This window comes from Salvia splendens, chromosome 3 (assembly GCF_004379255.2).
Source record: "Salvia splendens isolate huo1 chromosome 3, SspV2, whole genome shotgun sequence".
NCBI classification, from domain to species: Eukaryota; Viridiplantae; Streptophyta; class Magnoliopsida; order Lamiales; family Lamiaceae; genus Salvia; species Salvia splendens.
The window spans coordinates 10,624,266-10,645,622 of NC_056034.1; the positions used below are offsets into that span (position 1 = coordinate 10,624,266).

General features: G+C 36.4%; 2 protein-coding genes and 1 long non-coding RNA gene across 3 annotated transcripts; 2 read left to right on the forward strand and 1 right to left on the reverse strand.

Annotated features, from left to right (window-relative positions):
• Positions 1-1,978: 1,978 nt before the first annotated feature.
• Positions 1,979-2,254, reverse strand: LOC121796427. Its single transcript, XR_006049748.1, has 2 exons — positions 2,149-2,254; positions 1,979-2,036 (listed from the first exon to the last, which is right to left on the reverse strand). It is a non-coding gene; the product is annotated as an uncharacterized LOC121796427 (long non-coding RNA).
• A 2,301-nt stretch (positions 2,255-4,555) lies between these two features.
• On the forward strand, positions 4,556-6,894 carry LOC121796545. Its single transcript, XM_042195371.1, has 4 exons — positions 4,556-4,632; positions 5,113-5,289; positions 5,452-5,504; positions 6,630-6,894. The coding sequence occupies exons 1-4, from the start codon at positions 4,556-4,558 to the stop codon at positions 6,686-6,688; spliced, it is 366 nt and encodes a 121-aa protein (XP_042051305.1). The 3' UTR covers positions 6,689-6,894.
• Positions 6,895-18,081: 11,187 nt separating this feature from the next.
• On the forward strand, positions 18,082-18,597 carry LOC121796546 (nodulin-related protein 1-like). Its single transcript, XM_042195372.1, has one exon. It carries the CDS (start codon positions 18,082-18,084, stop codon positions 18,595-18,597), a length of 516 nt encoding a protein of 171 aa, XP_042051306.1.
• The last annotated feature ends 2,760 nt before the right edge of the window (positions 18,598-21,357 follow it).

Below are 21,357 nucleotides of genomic sequence, written 5' to 3' on the forward strand. Positions count from 1 at the left end.
ATCACTTGAAGAAGATCGACGACGAGAGTTGGAGGAAGCCGCGCCACCCCAACGACGCTCTCGGAAGTACATCAATCGGAACCGGGAGGAAGCCGCCGCATGGTTAGTACGCGACTACTTCTGCGATTACCCGATTTGGGGAGATACCTACTTACGTCGCCGTTTCCGCATGAATTGTGTTTGTTTAAATTGAATTGGGTTGGGAAAAAAAATAAAAAATGAAATTGAATGAATAGTAATTAAGGGACGGTTAAGGGACGGAGCGTTGCAAGTTCCATCCCTTAGTTAAGGGATGGAGGAAAAAAGGACAGTGGGGCCCTCAAATAGTGGTCAAATAGTAGTTAAGGGACGGTATAGAGACAACGCGGTGGATGATCTTAATCAACAGACATCACTATCCTTTATTAAAAACCTCCACCGACAGTGGGCCCCACTATATCTCAAACACGGCCTTGCAATTGCAATTTGCCACGACCTCAAAACAAATATTTTATCCAAAAGTATTAGATTCCAAATGCCACTTTCTTTTGCTATATTTACTTTTTGCTATATTTACTTGATCATAATAAAAATGTAAAACTATTTCTAGGGTCCACCTAGTCTGTAGTAAACTAAAATAATGTGTGAAATATATAAATGTGACCATGAGAAAATTAATTATACTTGCTCAGTACTAATATAAAGGCATTTTTTATTTTGATTGTCCTATAAAAATATCTTCTATTTCTAGTGATATTTTTTCTCTAGTTAGGTGAATCTCGTTCTTCATTAATATAACCTATAATTATTTTTCTTCCATCTCTCTTGTTTTACTAATTGTGCATTAATTCTCGTGTCGTTCCAAATGTCCATATTTTTATAAGACGGATGGAGTATAAAATGAGTGAGCATTTTTTGTTATAGTTTCTAGTTTGGATTAAACATGTGAGGAGTATAGATTAACCTATCATTGGAATGATAATTCTACTAAGGGCTCGTTCGGTTTGCAAGATTATATCTCATGATTAAATATATATAGGGGAGCGTTATTCTCCTATTCATCCCTTAGATCCTTTATTCTTCTTAATATGGGCCGTTAGAACTCATTCATCAACGGTCCAGATGATCTGCATTTTTACACTATAATGGTGCATTATTAGTCGGTGTGCATTATTCAACTGAAAATCTGCATGATTACGCTATGCATTATTAGTCGGTGTGCATTATTCAACTGAAAATCTGCATTATTAAATGACACATGGCACCAATCTAACCGTCGGATGACAAAATCGTGGGGCTGAGATTAAAAAGAACAAAGAACAAAAGATACAAAAAGGAAATGAATACATCCATATATATATATATATATAGAGTTGTGATCATATAATAACCCCCAAATCCCGTAATAACTCTACAATCAAATCTTAACCACACGTATTTTCTAATCTTGTAGCTGAGATTCAAACTTAGCTTTCCTTCATAAAAAAGGCGCAGAGGGTAAATATGTCATTTCCCTCATTTAATTTCTGAATTTCGCTCATGATAAAATGATAACATGATAAAATGATAGTTTTACCGGATAGAATGATACTCTGAGTTGATAAAATGATAGTTTTGATTAGATAGAATGATACTCTGAGTTGATAAAATGATAGTTTTGCCGGATAGAATGATACTCTGAGTTGATAAAATGATAGTTTTGGTTAGATAGAATGATACTCTAAGTTGATAAAATGATAGTTTTGCCGAATAGAATGATACTCTGAGTTGATAAAATGATAGTTTTATTCCTGTTTACATTTGAATAATCCCACTTTGCTCAATCAAAATTCTGCGTTTTGAATCGGACCCTTTTAAGTAATTCCAGTTGATCAAGTTGGTGGTGATAGGGATCTTGGCATCTTTACCAAGTTCGGATACAAGCTAGCAAACACACCACCCTATGAAAAATGATACTGTCCCATCCCATCGATGAATAAATACTGGACACAAGAACACCTCAATAAACATGAAGCTTTTCATTAATGGAAGTGTTTCTTTTCAACTTTTGTATATTGCTGCAAGTTAGAGAAAGTTCTCTTATTCTTTACATTGGTAAGATCTAATCTGTGACATAAAAAGAGATGGAAGAACAAAATTGGCTATACACTCAAAGATGTGTATCAGTACCGTGTTATGTACATTTGATTATAAGAAAACCCTTCTATGCTATGCATCGTCTTTCAGCTCACCGTTCTGGAGCTTCTCAGCCTCCACTTCATCATTTATGTCCTGCATTTTGATTCGAACAAAGCTTGAAATCAATAGCACTAGTAGTATTAAATTTCGTAATTTAATACTACTAGTGTTACGTTTTTAAACCCCATGGAAAAGCAAACTAAATGGCCATAATCCTTTTAGAATTTGTTCCCATTTTGAGATCGCTCAAATTAGTTTATTAGTATACTTCTTTTTCCACTTTATATCAACCTAAAACTTAAATTAACATCGATCAATATCGAAGTCTCTCTATTTTGGGGAATATAAAGAATTTTGTACATCTTGCATAACTAGTTGCAGGTAAAATGATAGTTTCAGAAGGTAAAATGATAGTTTCAGAGTATAAAATGATAGTTTTTGTGTTTAGATTTATGAAAACCGTAGTTTCTGTGTTTAGATTTATAGTTGTTTCACTGATGTTAAGTGATTATGAAAACCGTAGTTTCTGTGGTTAGATTTATAGTTGTTTCACTGATGTTAACTGATTATGAAAATCGTATGGCCTTTGTATTATGTTTACATGGTTAGATTTATAGTTGTTTTGCAAATAAGAGTGAAGTGAAATCATAATAAGAGTGATGCGTTTTGTGAACAAGAGTGAAGTGTTTTATGAACAAAAGTGATGTGTTTTGTGAAAAAGAGTGAAATGTTTTCTGAACAAGAGTGATGTGTTTTGTGAACAAGAGTGAAGTGTTTTCTGAACAAGAGTGATGTGTTTTGTGAACAAGAGTGAAGTAAAATCAGAATAAGAGTGAAGTGTTTTGTGAACAAGAGTGATGTGTTTTGTGAACAAGAGTGAAGTAAAATCAGAATAGGAGTGATGTGTTTTCTGAACATGAGTGATGTGTTTTGTGAACAAGAGTGAAGTAAAATCATAATAAGAGTGATGTGTTTTGTGAACAAGAGTGAAGTGTTTTCTGAACAAGAGTGATGTGTTTTGTGAAAAAGAGTGAAGTGTTTTCTGAACAAGAGTGATGTGTATTGTGAACAAGAGTGAAGTGTTTTCTGAACAAGAGTGATGTGTTTTGTGAACAAGAGTGAAGTAAAATCAGAATAAGAGTGATGTGTTTTCTGAACAAGAGTGATGTGTTTTGTGCACAAGAGTGAAGTGTTTTCTGAACAAGAGTGATGTGTCTTTGATTTTTTGCTATATTGATTTTTTTCTCATATCCATGAAGCTGCTGCAGCCAAAATAAGGTCTAAGATGCGTGATTGAAACACGATTGCAAAGGACACAGCAGAGGACACGACTAAACTCGATTTGTAATTGAAACTATCATTTTATCATTTCAAACTATCATTTTATCCACTGAAACTATCATTTGAAACTATCATTTTATGCAAAAGTATCATTTTATCATTTGAAACTATCATTTTATCGTTTGAAACTATCATTTTATCCACTGAAACTATCATTTTATCCCCTAAAACTATAATTTTATCCCCTGAAACCATCATTTTATTAAGTGCAACTATCATTTTACCTTCTGAAACTATCATTTTATCCTCTGAAACTATCATTTTATCAAGTGCAACTATCATTTTACCTTCTGAAACTATCATTTTATATGATACATTTTATTTTACTCACTCGTATACACATACACTCTCTATCTCTACACATACATTAATATACGGTGGCGACATGGCGGCTGAAGAGGCGGAGGCGGCGGTGACTCCAAGTCCAACCATACTTGCACTCCAACATATATGCCTTCTCAGGCGAAGCTCTTATCAGTATATATATATTGCACTCCAAGTCCAACCATACTTGAATTCACTAAAAATCTACCATCAACCAAACTTTTCTCTCTCTCCCATTCCCTCTCACACACACAAATCAAGGTTGTACTAAACCTTTTGAGGGTGCTGTAAACACTATATATGGAGGCCGATTTAAAGCCAACAACAAAGGTTGCTGAAGAAAGCACTCTTGATTGGAGAGGAAGGCCTTCCAACCCCCTCAAGCATGGTGGCATCAGAGCTGCTGCCTTTGTTCTTGGTACTACTATATGTATATAAAACTATAAAAGATAATTAAATTATACTAATAATATTGTGATGCGGATATATTATGCAAGGCTTCAAGGATTTGAGATAATGGCAATAGCTGCAGTTGGGAATAATCTGATAACATATGTCATAAATGAGATGCACTTTTCCCTCTCCAAATCTGCAAACACAGTCACTAACTTTATTGGAACTATCTTTCTCCTCTCTCTCCTCGGTGGCTACCTTTCCGACTCTTTCCTCGGCTGCATACATTAATATACGGTGGCGACATGGCGGCTGAAGAGCGGAGGCGGCGGTGGCGCTGATGGACTCGGACGAGGACGGGTTGTTGGGTTTGGAGGATTTCGTGAAGATAGTGGAGGGAGCGGGAGAGGAAGAGAGGCATAACGATTTGATAGGTCAAATTTTGATATTTCCAAAATGACAATTTTGCCCTTATATAACCGAAATATGATAGTTTTATTTGATAAAATGATAGTTTTGTTAGATTAAATCTAGACCACATATTTTAAAAATGTGTGGTGGAGATTTAGTTATAGGGTTATTACGGAAATTGGGGTTATCATTATAATGCACCTTATATATATATATATATATATATATATATATATGGTTGCACTATTCTCCTTTTCCACTCTAAGATCCTTTTCTCTTCTTAATAATAGCCATTAGATCCATCCAATCAACGGACCACGTTAATCCTTATTAATTATTTCCGCGTTGCATTATAGCTCCTTTCGTTGTGCATTATGGGGGTAATTTAGTAAAATCCCTAAATTGGAACCGCCTTTTGTTTTGGGATGTGCGGAGGTCACGGGATTTGCAATCTTCCACTCTTCAGTTTTCTCCCATTTACTCCAGCCGACTCCTCAACTCTCCCACTCCTTCCCCTCTCTCAACCCTACTTACATCCGCCACATTTCGAATTCCACAGCCTCCGCCACCGATTTGCGTCGATTCCACTCCACCGCAGTTACCGCTGCCACAAAATCGACCGGCGTTGTCGTGTTTGCACGCCATATTCAACAAATCGAGCAGGTATGCATTATGAAATTAGTCAACTAAGCGTATGCCTAGACTTTAGGATATCGTTTTTACCCAGGTAATCGTCTAGGGTTTTCTCTGATTATGAGTCCGCGACATTGTGTTGGGTTTACCACGTCTCGGTGCAAGTATCTTATTTATTTCGGTTTATTCCAGATCAAAAATGACAAAAAGAGGTCGTCCCCGCGCGCAAGCATCGCAGGAAGCAGGTAAATTGCACTCGTTGGTTGTGCATTTCAGTAGTATGAATGCGAATAGCCTTATTTAGATGTCTAGTTTAATTACGTGCTGTACAACTAGCATTTTAGGGGTATTGTGATGTCCAGTGCTCAAGAGTATATACATGTATTGTTTATTAGGATTAGTGCATTATGTATATGGTTGGATATTCATTGAATGTTTTGAATTGTGCATTATGTAGAGTAGGTAGTGTGTTGCAGAATGCATTATGGAAGAATTCCGTGTGCATTTTTTAGGCCTGACAGTGCATTATGTATCATTATGTATGCATTATGTTGCTTTTAACATTGGTCATTGGTTGTATTGGTTTGTTGCCTCAGATTTTTACAGAGGAATCTGATTGATGATTTGTTACTTTTATATATTATATGGTTTGATTAGTGCATTATGTCTATACTGAAACCGTCATTATGTGCAGAAAAGTATGCAATATGTATGGTGTTGTGTGTTTTAGTGACTACAATCAGTAAATAGTAAATATATGTGCATTTTTTAGTTTGTACTGTGCATTATTGAACATGATGTATGCATTATGTTTACTAAATTATGCATTACTAAGCGTATTGGGTGTGTACTAATATTTACCCAGTCAGGATGAGTGGTATTCATTATGTGCAGTAAATTATGCAATATGTAGGGTGTTGTGTGTTTTAGTGACTAAACTCAGGAAAGAGTACATATGTGCATTTTTTAGTATAGACTGTGCATTATGGAACATAATTTATGCATTATGTTTACTAAATTATGCATTACTAAGGGTATTGGGTTTGTTGTAATAGCTGCCCAGTTAGTATGAAAGTTTTTTTATTATGTTGTGTTGGTACTGCATTGTGAATCAGTAATAGTGCATTTTTTTGTAGTATTGTGTGCATTATATGAGTGGTATTATTTATATTGTTTAATACATTTTTTGTGTAACACATGTGCATTTTTGTGTTTAGACAATGCATTATGAGTAATTTTTAATGCATTATGAGGTTGTATTATGCATTATTTCATATGATAGATGCATTAATCTGTAAAAAGTTAGCAGCATTATTTATTCTGATTTATTGATAATGTTTTGATGTTTTACTTTGTTTGTTCCATATCAGAGAAGCGGCTAAGATCAGACATTGACGATGCAGTTGACGAGAATTGTGGTTTGGAGTGAGTTTTGGTTCGGCTATAGGGAGATCTTGGTTAATGGGTAAACTGATATTCGGATAGATGTTTCAATTTAAAACTGTACTTTTTCGCAACTTAATAAGTGCGTTTGGATATTAGCTAATGATTTAGATTTGGGTAAATTGTCCGTATTCAGCATTATAGATTGTGCATTGTGTTTTACAATCTGTGCATTACTCCTTTATCGACTGTCATTATTTGCAATGTAGTGTTCGTTACGATAATAATTGTGTATATGCAAAGTCTGAGCATTATGTGTAATTATATCGTCATTAGTTACAGTTAATTATGCATTATAAGAAGTATGCATGATAAATTTAAAGTGGATATAAACGTTGTTCAGGGGTGCATGGTTTATTTCAACTGGATATAAATTCAACATTAGATAAATTAGTGCATTATTTGATTAAAACGTTGCATTACTTACCAAGAAATTATCATTATTTAAAATTTTGTATTGAATAAGACGTATCAACGGGCTGCATTATTTATTCCAATAAGTGAATTTTCTAATTTAATCGTTTTGCCAGAATTCAGGGGTCCATGGAATATTAAAATCGGATATCAATTCTGCAATAGACATTTAAGTGCATTATTTTACTAAAACGTTGCATTATGACCTAGAAAAAAAAATTGGGAACAAACAAAATAATTCATCAGAACACAACTGATACAAAGTTGACTTGTTTAAATAAAAATCAAACGTTGCATTATGACAGATATAAAGTTCCAATAACAATAACAAAAACATGACCTAGTGCAAGACACAAGATGTTGCTATATGTACGTACTATACCCTAGCCCCTAATCTTATTAAACCCTGGGGGGAAACAAGAAACGTGTCCCAAGCATCGTATCACGGTACATCTTATTCGTATGCATTGCAGTTCACATAATTTGCATTATACACACAATAATATGCATTACTCGCTACAATTTGGTGCATTATTCGAATTGTTTTACAATTTGTAATTAATGTGTACGTACTATACCCTAGCCCCTAATCTTATTAAACCCTCGGGGGAAACAAGAACCGTGTGCCAAACAACGAAACACGGTAAATCTTATTCGTATGCATTGCAGTTCACATAATTTGCATTATACAGTCAATAATATGCATTATTCGCTACAATTTGGTGCATTATTCGAATTGTTTTACAATTTGTAATTAATGTGTACGTACTATACCCTAGCCCCTAATCTTATTAAACCCTAGGGGGAAACAAGAACCGTGTGCCAAACAACGAAACACGGTAAATCTTATTCGTATGCATTGCAGTTCACATAATTTGCATTATACAGTTAATAATATGCATTACTCGCTACAATTTGGTGCATTATTCGAATTGTTTTACAATTTGTAATTAATGTGTACGTACTATACCCTAGCCCCTAATCTTATTAAACCCTTGGGGGAAACAAGAACCGTGTGCCAAACAACGAAACACGGTAAATTTTATTCGTATGCATTGCAGTTCAGATTTTGATCATTATATAGTCAAATATATCCATTACTCAATACCATATGTTGTCATACATAAACTGTTATTAAACCCTGGGGGGAAACAAGAAACATGTGTCAAACATCGTATCACGGTACATCTTATTCGTATGCATTGCAGTTCACATAATTTGCATTATACAGTCAATAATATGCATTACTCGCTACAATTTGGTGCATTATATGGATACAATCGATTCATCCTCAATTCGAAAAACACCTAACAACAATGAACAATAAAGCAATTCAAAATTCTCGAGATCAATTATACAATTATTCGATTCGCAAAGCAGCATTCGAATGAATGAATGAAAAATCACGGCTATTATATATATATATATATAGGATTATCCTTTCCAGTGAAAGGAGTGAAGATCATACAGTACCTGCATACATGACAATTACCTGCAGTCAGAATCTAAAATATATCATAATGCAACATATTGTAATTCGTAATGCATGTACATCAATTAATAATGCATACTATATATATTGTATTCAGTAGCGTAAACATATCATAATGCAACTTGCGGCAATGCGTAAAGCAGTAACATCCAGTAATAATGCACATAATATACAATAGATACATATAGTAAACATAAATAACACAGTAGTCAGTTTCAACCGATTTGTGTTGTACGTGGAGTCGAAGGACACAGTATCACCAAACATGTGGTAATTTCTCTTCATTACACCGTCGCACCAAAACAAAGCAACCAACTGGTCAGATTCGTTAACTTCGTAGTGATAGGTGTAAGCCTCGGAAATCTCCTTCTTCCTCGCCATGTCATCCAACACCATTTGTACATCATATCCTTGTGCATATTCTTTGATGTCCCGTGAGGCATTCCTGATCAGATGGGAATTATGCATTACATATGATCATAAGTTCATTATGCTTCATCTAGATGTGCATTATATGTCTCGTTTCAACCTAATACCTTCGACATGCCGAGAGCGAATCCATGGAGGAAGGTTTCAGAGCAAGCGCTCATGTTATACCATGGCAACACAATACACTTAATTATTGCTGGTTAAAAATCAGATAATCAAACTGCTACAAATTGAGACAGAAACATCCGCAATAAAAACAGAATCGTGAAGCTTCGAGATTTACCTTCTTCCATTGATTAGAAACGAAAGCTGTAGATCCAACGCCAATTAGACAACCTTACACTCCCGAGGATTAATTGAGCAAAGATTTGAGAATTGTGATAATTGAAACCTTGGAAAAAAATAGAGATTCGAAATCATATACACCGCAGCATTACCTTCCTTCATCGACGTGTTTTTTGGAAAAAAACTGCCGTATATTCCCATGAGAGAATCATGGGATTTCCATAACTATCAAATAATCATGTACCAAATCTACCCTTAATCGTTTATTAAGGTATTATAATTTAATGGAATCAGTGATTAATTTCAGCCATCCGATTTATAAAATTAAAGGTTGAGATTAAGAAGGAAAAAGAAGAATATATGAGAAAAGGAAATGAATACATCCCTATATATATATATATATATGTAGAGTCGTGATCATATGATAACCCCTAAATATCGTAATAACCCTATAACCAAATCTGGACCACACATATTTCTAATCATGCGATTGAGATTAAAACTTAGATTTACTTCATAAAAAAAAGTGCGGGGGTAAAACTGTCATTTCCCTCATTTAATTTCTGAATTTCGCCAAATATCACGTAAAATGATAAAATGATAAAATGATAGGTTTATTGCATAGAATGATAGTTTTGAGATTCAAACTTAGATTTACTTCATAAAAAAAGCGCGGGAGTAAAACTGTCATTTTCCTCATTTAATTTCTGAATTTCGCCAAATATCACGTAAAATGATAAAATGATAAAATGATATGTTTATTGCATAGAATGATAGTTTTGCCGGATAGAATGATACTCTGAGTTGATAAAATGATACTTTTGACTGACTGATAAAATGATAAAATGATAGGTTTATTGCATAGAATGATAGTTTTGTCGGATAGAATGATACTCTGAGTTGATAAAATGATACTTTTGACTGACTGATAAATGATAAAATGATATATGTTAGGTTTATTGCATAGAATGATAGTTTTTACGGATAGAATGATACTCTGAGTTGATAAAATGATACTTTTAGCTTATAAATGTTAGGTTTACTGCATAAAATGATAGTTTTACCGGATAGAATGATACTTTCAGCCGATAGAATGATAGTTTTGCCGGGTAGAATGATACTTTCGGCCGATAGAATGATAGGTATTTTTGGTGTATAAAATGACATTTTTGTTTAATAAAATGATACTTTTACCTGATAAAATGATAATCTAAGCGGATAAAATGACAGTAACCTTATAAAAATGATACTCTGAGTTGATAAAATGATACGTTTACTGCTTTGTAGGTTTGTATATTATGTATTGTGCCGATTATATTAGGTTTATTGCATAGAATGATAGTTTTGCCGGATAGAATGATACTCTGAGTTGATAAAATGATATTTTTTACTGACTGATAAAATGATATATGTTAGGTTTATTGCATAGAATGATAGTTTTGCCGGATAGAATGATACTCTGAGTTGATAAAATGATACTTTTGACTGACTGATAAAATGATAAAATGATAGGTTTATTGCATAGAATGATAGTTTTGCCGGATAGAATGATACTCTGAGTTGATAAAATGATACTTTTGACTGACTAATAAAATGATATATGTTAGTTTTATTGCATAGAATGATAGTTTTGCCGGATAGAATGATACTCTGAGTTGATAAAATGATACTTTTGACTGACTGATAAAATGATAAGTTTATTGCATAGAATGATAGTTTTGCCGGATAGAATGATACTCTGAGTTGATAAAATGATACTTTTGACTGACTGATAAAATGATATATGTTAGGTTTATTGCATAGAATGATAGTTTTGCCGGATAGAATGATACTCTGAGTTGATAAAATGATACTTTTGAGTGACTGATAAAATGATAAAATGAGCGAAATTCAGAAATTAAATGAACGAAATTTGGATACGTAAATTTTATCATGAGCGAAATGACATATTTACCCCCGCACTTTTTTTTATGAAGCTAAGTTTGAATCTAGACCACGTGATTTTAAAAATGTGTGGTCCAGATTTAGTTATAGGGTTATTACGGAAATTGGGGTTATCATTATAATGCACCATATATATATATATATATATATATATATATATATATATATGGATGTATTCATTTCCTTTTCCTATATTTCCTCCTTTTTCCTTCTTAATATCAGCCATTAGATTAGAGAAATGGACGGTCAAGATCAACATTGGGTAATTAATCCAGTGTTGCATTATTTGTCCTATTTTGTGCATTATGAGGGTACAATAGTAATCTAATAATGGCTGGAAACCGCTACGAATAATGCACCACATGGTCACGAGTAATGCATATAATTGCCTATATAATGCACAATATGTGAACTGCAATGCATACGAACAAGATGTGTTGTGTTATGATGTTTGACACACGTTTCTTGTTTCCCCTAAGGGTTTAATAAGCTTAGGGGCTAGGGTATAGTACGTTGACATGTATGTAATCTTCACATGGTAACGAGTAATGGATATATTTGACTATATAATGCACAATTTGTGAACTGCAATGCATACGAACAAGATGTGCTGTGTTATGATGTTTGACACACGTTTCTTGTTTCCCCTAAGGGTTTAATAAGCTTAGGGGCTAGGGTATAGTACGTACGCATTAATAACAAATTATAAAACGATACGAATAATTCACCAAATTGTCACGAGTAATGGATGTTATTAACTATATAATGCACAATATGTGAACTGCAATGCATACGAATAAGATGTACCATGTTATGATGTTTGACACACGTTTCTTGTTTCCCCTAAGGGTTTAATAAGCTTAGGGGCTAGGGTATAGTACGTAGACATTACTAAATGCACGTATGTAATCTTCAATCCGTTGATTAACCCATATACACAATACCTCTAATAATGCATAATATACTGAGATAATGACAATTAACAGCTACATAATGCACTACCTAAACCAAATTATGCACATACGTATATTCCAATAACAACAATTTGTTAGTAATGTCTACGTACTATACCCTAGCCCCTAAGCTTATTAAACCCTTAGGGGAAACAAGAAACGTGTGTCCAAACATCATAACATGGTACATCTTATTCGTATGCATTGCAGTTCACATATTGTGCATTATATAGTCAATTATATGCATTACTCGTGACCATGTAGTGCATTATTCGCAGATACCAAAATGTGGCAGTTACTTTTCCGTCAAATGTCAATAATAACCCTGTAATGCATACAACCACCTTCTATAATGCAACACGGAACCAGTTTTATAGAATCAATCTGATCTGTTGGTGCCTTAGATCTGATCCGTTGATGCCTTAGATCTAACGCGTAATATTAAGAAGGAAAAAGGATCTAAGAGGTGAAAAGGAGAATAACGCTCCCCTATATATATATATATATAAACTATTATGCTTGATTAGATTGAATCCACAACTTAATCCTAGATGAATTATCATATGATGATAAATAATAGCCATTCCTCCCAATTAAAATAATTCCCTAACTTAAGCCTAGATGGACAGTCATATGTTAATGAGTTATAGCAACTAAATTATACTCCCATGTCCCATCGAAGATGACCCACGTTCTTTAGGACGGAAGGAGTACCTAAATTGGCTACTACCAACAAAGGCTTATAGGACTTTCGGCTTTAATCAACAAATCCGGTCGAATATGATTAGTCGGATTCTGTCAAACACGGGTTCGGTACACCTGTGGTAAAAACAAAGGTGTGTACTTTACCATTGAGAGTTCATTTCCAAATTTTTAAAATAAGAATCCGATCTCATTCTTAAATAAGACTCTGTGCCAATTAAATGGGTTTCTATAAAGAAAATTATTTATTTTAAAATAATAAATCATATCTCATATTTGTGAATTGAAGTTGTGTACTCCAAATAAGAACAAAACCCGATAATTCCGATGTTAATGATGCAAATTAAGAAGAAATACCCAAAACTTATTTAAATGATGGAAAGACTATCATTTTAGGTCTAAACATATGACAACATTATGAAGAACCAACATTTTATCCACGTTGGAAATTCGGCTTCCACGCCACCATTAGTTTCACCGATAAGTTAGTTTCATAGGACAATTGCAAACTGTAATAAAGTTATGGTTTAATTCGCATAGTTTAGAAGTTATAAAAATGACCGAAAGTCAGCCAAAAGTTATGATTTAAATAATATAAGTCGTCTAATATTGAGATAGTAAAGTTGGAAGTAATATATAAATATTATTTCTATTGTATTAATATCAGATCTTTTAAAATGTGACCAAAAATTATAAATCATGTGAAATTGGGCTCAAAATGAATAATATCATACTACCAATTTTAAGTTTAGGTGAGCCCTGTGTATTAGTATAAAAGTTTTATTTCATCTTCTTTGAAATCATTGTCATAATACTATAATCCAGTCTAAGTTTGGTATCCAAGTCCAAAAACCTGTACTAAGAGCATCCACAACCGTGCTCTTGCCAGCGGCACGGTTGTGGGCCCGGGCGGTACTATTCATGCCTGCTCTCTGGCAAGAGCACAATACCCACAACTGTGCTCTTCCGCAAGGACGAGCACATTTAATATAAAATTCAATTAAACAAAAACATTTCCATAATATTAAAATTCATTTAAAAACCACAATAAATATTACAAATTACAAATAAAATTAAAAATTACATAATTAAAATCCTAAAAATTAAAAATTACATAATTAAAATCCTAAAAATTAAAATTACATAATTAAACTCCTAAAAATTAAAAAATACATAATTAAACTCATAAAATTGAGATTTAGAGAGTTGTTTAGTATAGTGTCATTTTTTGTGTTGAAATGAGAGTATTTATAGATGAAAGTATGAATTTTGGGGTAAAAATAATGAAAAAAAAATAAATTAAAAGTGTGGAAAAAATGGATATATTTTATTAGGAAGTGAGAAAATATTTTTTTTATTAATTTTGAATTTTTCAGATTTTTTCGATTTTATTAAAAAAATAATAATAAAAAATGATAAATCAACGGGCCAATCAGAAGCTGCCACGTCGCCACCTCGTGCTCTTGCCGCTGGCACGGACGTGCTCTTAGCTAAGAGCACCACCCTGCCAGCGGCAGGGCGCATTAACGGACGAGCTCCGTCCTTGCCAGCGGCAAGGACGGCGGTGAGCATGCTGCTCACCGCTGCGGATGGTCTAACTTCCAAATATCTTGCATAGTCTCACGAACTTGAGCATTAAATATGTGAACCCAAAATCACAAATAAAAAATTAAAATGTTTAGTTTCCTATATGGATTTCAAATATAACTTTAATAAAGTCATTGAATTGGAGCAAGTCTAGGCCACAAGCTTCCTACTACTTGATATTTTTTGGCTTCTCAACCACTAAAGCCAACGGCCTCATTTAAAGTTTAATCAATGATACCAACAAATTAATCCCTGTTTGCCACGACACTTTTTCAACGCAGACATTATACAAATCTGTTTCTGATCAAGTACATAAAAATATTAATAAAATTAAATGTAAAATCGGCATATTTAAGATTTTATTTATTTATTGAAAGTTTGGAACCATGACCACATCTTGTACAACTTAATGGCTACCAAGTACCAACCTCTCAACCAAATATTTAACGAGAAAAATAAAATTCATTGATTGGCTTTTTATAAATAGAAATATAAAATAATAAAATCATTGGAGTGGATCAGCTTTGTTTTCTTATCTATTGGCTTTCCAATAGGTGATGGCAGCGGCCACTACTCTATAGTTTAAGGTCATCCACAACACTGTCATTATACCGTCCCATAAATTATTATTTACAGGCCCCACGATACTTTTTTACTCAAACTCTTAACTAAGGGACGGAACCTGCAACCCTCCGTCCCTTAACCGTCCCTTAAATTACTATTCATTCAATTTCATTTTTTTATTTCCAACCAAATTCAATTAAAAAACACACTTCATTAAAAATAAAATAAAAGTACAACATAAAAAAATACAACTTAAAATTCAAAAAAATAAAAAAAGACATAATTAAAATCCTAAAAAAAATAAAAATAACATATTTAAAATACAATTTTATAGGAAAAAAAACTACTCCGCCGGCGAATCATCCCACGGAAAAGGCGGTTGAGGTGCACCGAAGCCTTGAGGAGGCGGAATGTCAAGTTGTGCCGCCATAAATGTAACTCCGTTAAGCCAGGCTTGGTATTGAGTGGGAGTAAAGCGGGAAGTGTCCGCCATTGTGGCGGTTATGTACATGGACATAAGGGAGTTCGAGGGTCTCCCCCGAGCCCGAGCCTGAGCCCGCCTGGCTTGATTCGGCTCGGCCCCTCCTCCCTCTAGCCGCCTTCGCCGCATTTCTCCCTTGCGGCCGACAGCGCCCACGGGAGGACCCCCCGGCATCGTCTGTCGGGGCTCCTCCTCCTACGAGGCAAACTCTTGTGGCCCGCTGCCCGAACCGCCCTCACCGGAAGAGTATTGGCCACTCGCCGTGTGCTTCGTGCCCTTCGAGGTCAAGTCCGAGCTGACCGCACACGGCTGGCCCACCTTTCCTCGTCCCTGACGACCTCCCAAACATCGGCATATTTGAATTGTTTGCTGGTGTCTTCGAAGTAGACCCGCAAAGCCGACCTCAGAATGTCGGCTCCCGTGGCTCCACTTTGGTACTGAGCCGCTTCATGCTTGTAGATGGCGCAGAATCGTTTGACCTCTCTGTCGACTCGGTCAAAGTGAGCGCGGAGCATCTTATATGTGCTGCGACGGGTCTTTTTCGGCTTAATCTCGTGGTAGGCCTCGGTGACCTTTTCCCAGAAGCACTTCCGGGGTTGTTGATTCCCTACGATGGGATCGTACGAGTCGCTGATCCAGGCGTTGTACACCTCCATCGTTTCTTTGCGGCCGTACGGATGCCGGCCTAAATCCTCCTCCTCCGCTTCCGCCCTGGAACTTCCCCCGCCTCGGCCTTCTTCCGGAGTGGGTTGAACCGAATAATCCTCCCGAATCTGGGAGAGTCCTTGCGAATACCGCGGGGCGGAGGGATGAGTGTATGCATCCACATCAAAATTGGGTGGTTGGTACCCCCGGCGTCAACGAACCCTGGGTGCCCGGCGTCGACGAACCGGAACCACCCAATGTGTTGTACATGTTCCCCCAGTCACCGAACGCGTTGAGATCCCACGAGCCGGAGCCGCCACCGCCGGAGTTTCCGTCGCTGGACATTTTGTGATGAGATGTTAGATGAAAATTGGATAGGAAATGGAGATGATTTGGGAAGAATAGATGTGTAGTTGTGTGTGAAATGAGGATGAATTATGAGTATTTATAGAGTAAAAAAATAAAAAATAAAATAAGGCAAAACGGCTATTAACGGTAATATTACCGTTTTTCACATTTTTTTATTTAATCCGAATTTTAAAAAATGAATTATTGAGTCAGCGTGACGATGCCCACTCGCGGGACGGCGAGTGGGTGTCACGCATGGCCTGGGAGCGCGCCACGTCGCCTCGGCGCGTGTGGCGAGCCGTCCCGCGTTTCGTCACGGCGGAACAGGACTTGTGATGGGCTGGGGGCGGGCTGGTGATGGGACGAGACGCTGCAATGCTTCCCGCCCCGATTCCGTCATGCAGGAACGGAATATGGGCCACCCACGTAACGCTTTGCGGGTGACCTAATAACTCCCTATTTGCCACGATACGTATTCAACACTGAATTAACACCACTTCTACACTCCAACAAGTGGTCGCATTTATTTTTATTTATTTTATTTTATTTTATTTTAGCGTTATATTGGGATTTATCAAATAAGAATTTATCATATGCCAATGTTTAAGCAGATTCCCTAAAACGTGGCAACATCTAACTTGCAACATTTTACTATCCATTCCATATATTCCAAATTAATCGATTTATATTCTTTGTCTAAACGTCTCAAGTTAAATGCAGTACTCCTACATTTTTCTTTTAACAAAAATTGACTATGTTAATTTCTCATATTTTAGTATCTCTTCATTTATCTTTGTTTGTACTTAATTTTAAAAAATACCACTTTCACAAATTTCGTATCACAGGAACTGTCTCAATTCATTAAAATGTAAGAAAATTAATAATGTTTAGCTCCAAAATCAATACAATGATGCACTTATTTCAGATTCAAAAGATTGATTTTTCATGATTAATCCTTTTCAGTTACGCCTTATAAAATCTGTACATTTCCACTATCAATTATTTTCGGCATGTATAGATCCAAGGATCCAATCAAACTAAAGAATTTATTTTCTTATTTACATAATATCGGCAATTTTTAATATTTTTATAAATCTTTAAAATATCTTTATAGCCAAGACTAGAAATATCACTATCTTCGTTTCCAAAAAACAGTTCATTTTTGCCATTTTTATCCATACCCTAAAATTAGTTCATTTCAATTTTTAGTGAATTTTTCTTTTTAATAATTTTGATCTCATTCTTTATTAACAATAATTTAGTACAGTAATTCTTTTATTATCTCATTCAAATTTATTAGTTTTGTATTAAAACTAATGTCATTTTCCAATTATCTATTTTTATGAGAAGGAAGTAAAGTTTAAACACTATGATGATATTTTGATAATTTATTTTATTTTGTAAAAAAAAGAAAATTTCCCCCTTCCCTCTATTTATACTCTATCGATCTCCCTATTGCTCCACACACTGACCACTTCCTCCTCCAAACAAAATCCACTTCCCATAACTTTCCTTGTGATTTCATTCCGATCACCATGGATTTCTTGTCAGGCTTAGCTAAAGGCGGTGACTCCAAGACTCAGCCCGGCGGCGAGGAGAAATCCTCCACCACCGACCTTTTCTCCGACGCCAAGGTAGTAGCGGAGGCCGCTCGTGCCCAGTTCAGCAACGAGCCGGAGAAGTGCGACAAGGCCAAGGCCGCCAGCTCCGCCGCCGACCTCCTCGGCGCCGCCTCCGAGCACGGCAAGCTCGACTCCACCCAGGGCGTCGGCAAGTACGTCGACCAAGCCGAGGGCTACCTCCGCCAGTACGGCGCCCCCAAATCCACCCCCGCCGCCGCTGAAGACAAACCCGCTGCCAACCACGTGACCGAGACCGCCAACCACGTGGCAGAGACCGAAATTCCTTCGGGCGGCGACGTGAAGAAGCCGGAGGAGAGCGGCGAGGTTGGGGACTACGCGAAGAAGGCGGAGGAGCTGCTCGGCGGAACCGGTGAGAAGAGCGGGCCGGAGGGTTTGTTGAAGGCTGCCGGCGGATTCTTTGGCAAATAAGGTTTATAGTATTTGTGAAAGCGAAAGGCACCGGTGTTTGTTTGTTTGGAAGTTGTGTAATTCTCACTTAGCAGTTTCTGTTAAGGCTTGTAATAATGGATTAGGCTGTTGTTAATTCTGTGTGCTTCATACGGTTATGTTTGGCGTATATTTACAGCATCCATAACTGCGGACGTCCGCATGGGACGCGGGATGGATACGGACGTCCACTGCGGACACCGAAGTTTTGCGGCATTCCGACGACGGCCGTCGGGATGTCCGCCATTGCGGGTTCCCGACGGATGTCCTGATTTTTCATTAAAAAAAAAACTCTATATATACGGCTCGTTGAACTTCATTTCATTCGCACCACTTGTTTTAACGAGTTTTTTTTCTCTCTCTACGTTTCTTTTATATATCCAGAATAGTTAGTGATAGTGGTAGTGGTAGGGGTGGTAGTCGTGGAATTTCTGAGGACGTACGTCGGCGAATTAGAGAACAGTTGCGGACCGTTACTTCCAGGGAGATAAATCGCGCGATACAAGCGTCCTTGCAGCAGCAGCAGCCGGTGGTACCTCGACCCATCCACCGTCAAACTATAGTACCCCGGGACCACATCGCTGCACACCGTCGGTTGTATGAGGACTACTTCGAGGATAGGTATCTTCGGAAGCCTACCCCGTAGATTGCCAGGCTCTGATGAATATGCACGGGTTTCCGGGAATGTTGGGCAACATAGATTGTATGCATTGGTAGTGGAAGAACTGCCCCGCCTCCTGGAAAGGGGTGTACACTACCGGTTTCAAGGGCAAGAATCCCACGACGATCCTTGAAGCGGTAGCTGACTACTGGCTGTGGATTTGGCATGCGTATTTTGGAGTAGCCGGGTTGAACAACGACATCGATGTCCTCCAGTCATCGCCCCTTTTCAACTACCAGTGTATGGGTGTTGGTCCGGCCGTCAGTTTCGTCGCCAACGACAACAAGCACAACATGTGCTATTATTTGGCGGATGTGATATACCCTATGTGACCCGTCATCAGATGCCCCACAGAAAAAAAGAAGGTATATTTTGCGGGTCGTCAGGAGGTAGCGCGCAAGGATGTGGAGCGGGCATTTGGTGTGCTCCAGGCTCGATGGGCAGCAGTGAAGGGCCTATCACGGTTGTGGTATATTGATAGCATCGCTGATATCATGTATTATCATGCACAACATGATTGTCGAAGATGAAGGTCCAGCACTGACTGGTTGAGCCAATGATGATGTTGATGCTGCCGGTCCAAGCCACGGCGTGGCCACCGCCAATGTACGTATGTGGATACCCCATGAAGAGGCTGATCGAGTCCGTGCATTTGCCGACATGCGCCAACAACAAACCCATATTCGACTCCAGAACGATATTATTGAAGAGATATGGATGCGGAGGGGTAGTAGTTGATATTTAGAATGTAATTTGTTTAGACTTTTTTTATTGAAATGTACTTTTTTTTTATTTAATGAAATGTACTTTTAAATTTTTTATTTAATTCTGTAAATTGTTTAATTCCGTAAATTGTTTAATTTGGTGAATTTGTGAATTTTTATTATTGTGGGATGTCCGTCGGGATGTCCTTGGGGATGTCTGTCATTGTGCAGTGGGATGTCTTTATGACGTGACAGTGCAGTGGGATGTCCTTATGACGTGACAGAAGGTGTTTTTAGGAAGTCTGTCGGGATGTCCGTCGGGATATCCGTCCCACTGTGGATGCTCTTATGAAGTTTGGTGGTGTAAACGTGTTTCGGATTTAGTTTTAATCAATGTGTCACACTCGCACCTAATTAATTTGGTTTTGATATAAGAAAAAAATGGAGAAAATCTTATGGGGGTAACCGGATAAGTGAGACGTTCAATCGGATTTGGACATTCGTTTTGATTGTGTCCAATTTTTAATCAAAGTGATTAATTTAATTAAGTTAAATTTTGTTTTCAATTCTTAAAAATACTAGTAGTATTATCATTTTTCCAACCATTAACGTGGGACCTCTTCGCCTTGCCCTTCCAAAAGGGGAAAGAACATGCTAGACCAATCACATTATTTATAACTACTTTAATGTGTATAAGTTATAACCACTCCTCATCATGACCAATCTATAGTAACTAAGTATCATTAGTATTTTTATTTTACCTATAAATATACACTCCAGCCAGCTGTCTATATACGGATAAAAGGAAAATTAATTGGATCAATTTTTTGAAGACGAATGAGATCAAAAGTAGAAGAGAGTGAAAAAAAATGTTAAATCATATCATTAAAAATGAAATGAAATTAATTTTTATGGACGAATCAAAATTGAAAAATAATTAGTAGTATTAGTTATAGACAGACAAGATACTGACTAAATGAATCTGCTATTGATCAACTAAAAACAAGAGAAACAAATGGATGCACTCTCTTTATTATTTGTGGATTGTGGTCATCTAATCATTTTCGGTTGTTGTATAATGTTGTTTGAATATGATATGTGTTGCAAGATTGATACATTTGTTATTAAAAAAAAAGTAGACATCGTAGTTGTTTTTGTTGTTTGACATGTGTTTAGTTGGTATTGTCATTTATTATCAATGTATCTTCTCATTTATTGCTTAGAGCAAATTAAAAGACCTACGGCTGTGAGTCCATGACCTTTTTAATTACAAGACAAATTTTCTCTAATGGGCTTACACTGGCCGTAACTTTAGGCTGAAGCTGAATAGATTTTTTTAATTTGTCATACTATTATAATTAAAAATTGTCATGAAAG

What these genes read in the sequence shown, in the direction of transcription:
- LOC121796545 (XM_042195371.1), top strand. Translation starts at nt 4,556, where the DNA reads ATGGACTCGGACGAGGACGGGTTGTTGGGTTTGGAGGATTTCGTGAAG. An exon ending in GGAGCGGGAGAGGAAGAGAG is followed by an intron (nt 4,633 to 5,112) that starts GCATAACGATTT and finishes CATTTACTCCAG; the next exon opens with CCGACTCCTCAACTCTCCCA. An exon ending in GCAAGCATCGCAGGAAGCAG is followed by an intron (nt 5,505 to 6,629) that starts GTAAATTGCACT and finishes GTTCCATATCAG; the next exon opens with AGAAGCGGCTAAGATCAGAC.
- LOC121796546 (XM_042195372.1), top strand. Translation starts at nt 18,082, where the DNA reads ATGGATTTCTTGTCAGGCTTAGCTAAAGGCGGTGACTCCAAGACTCAG.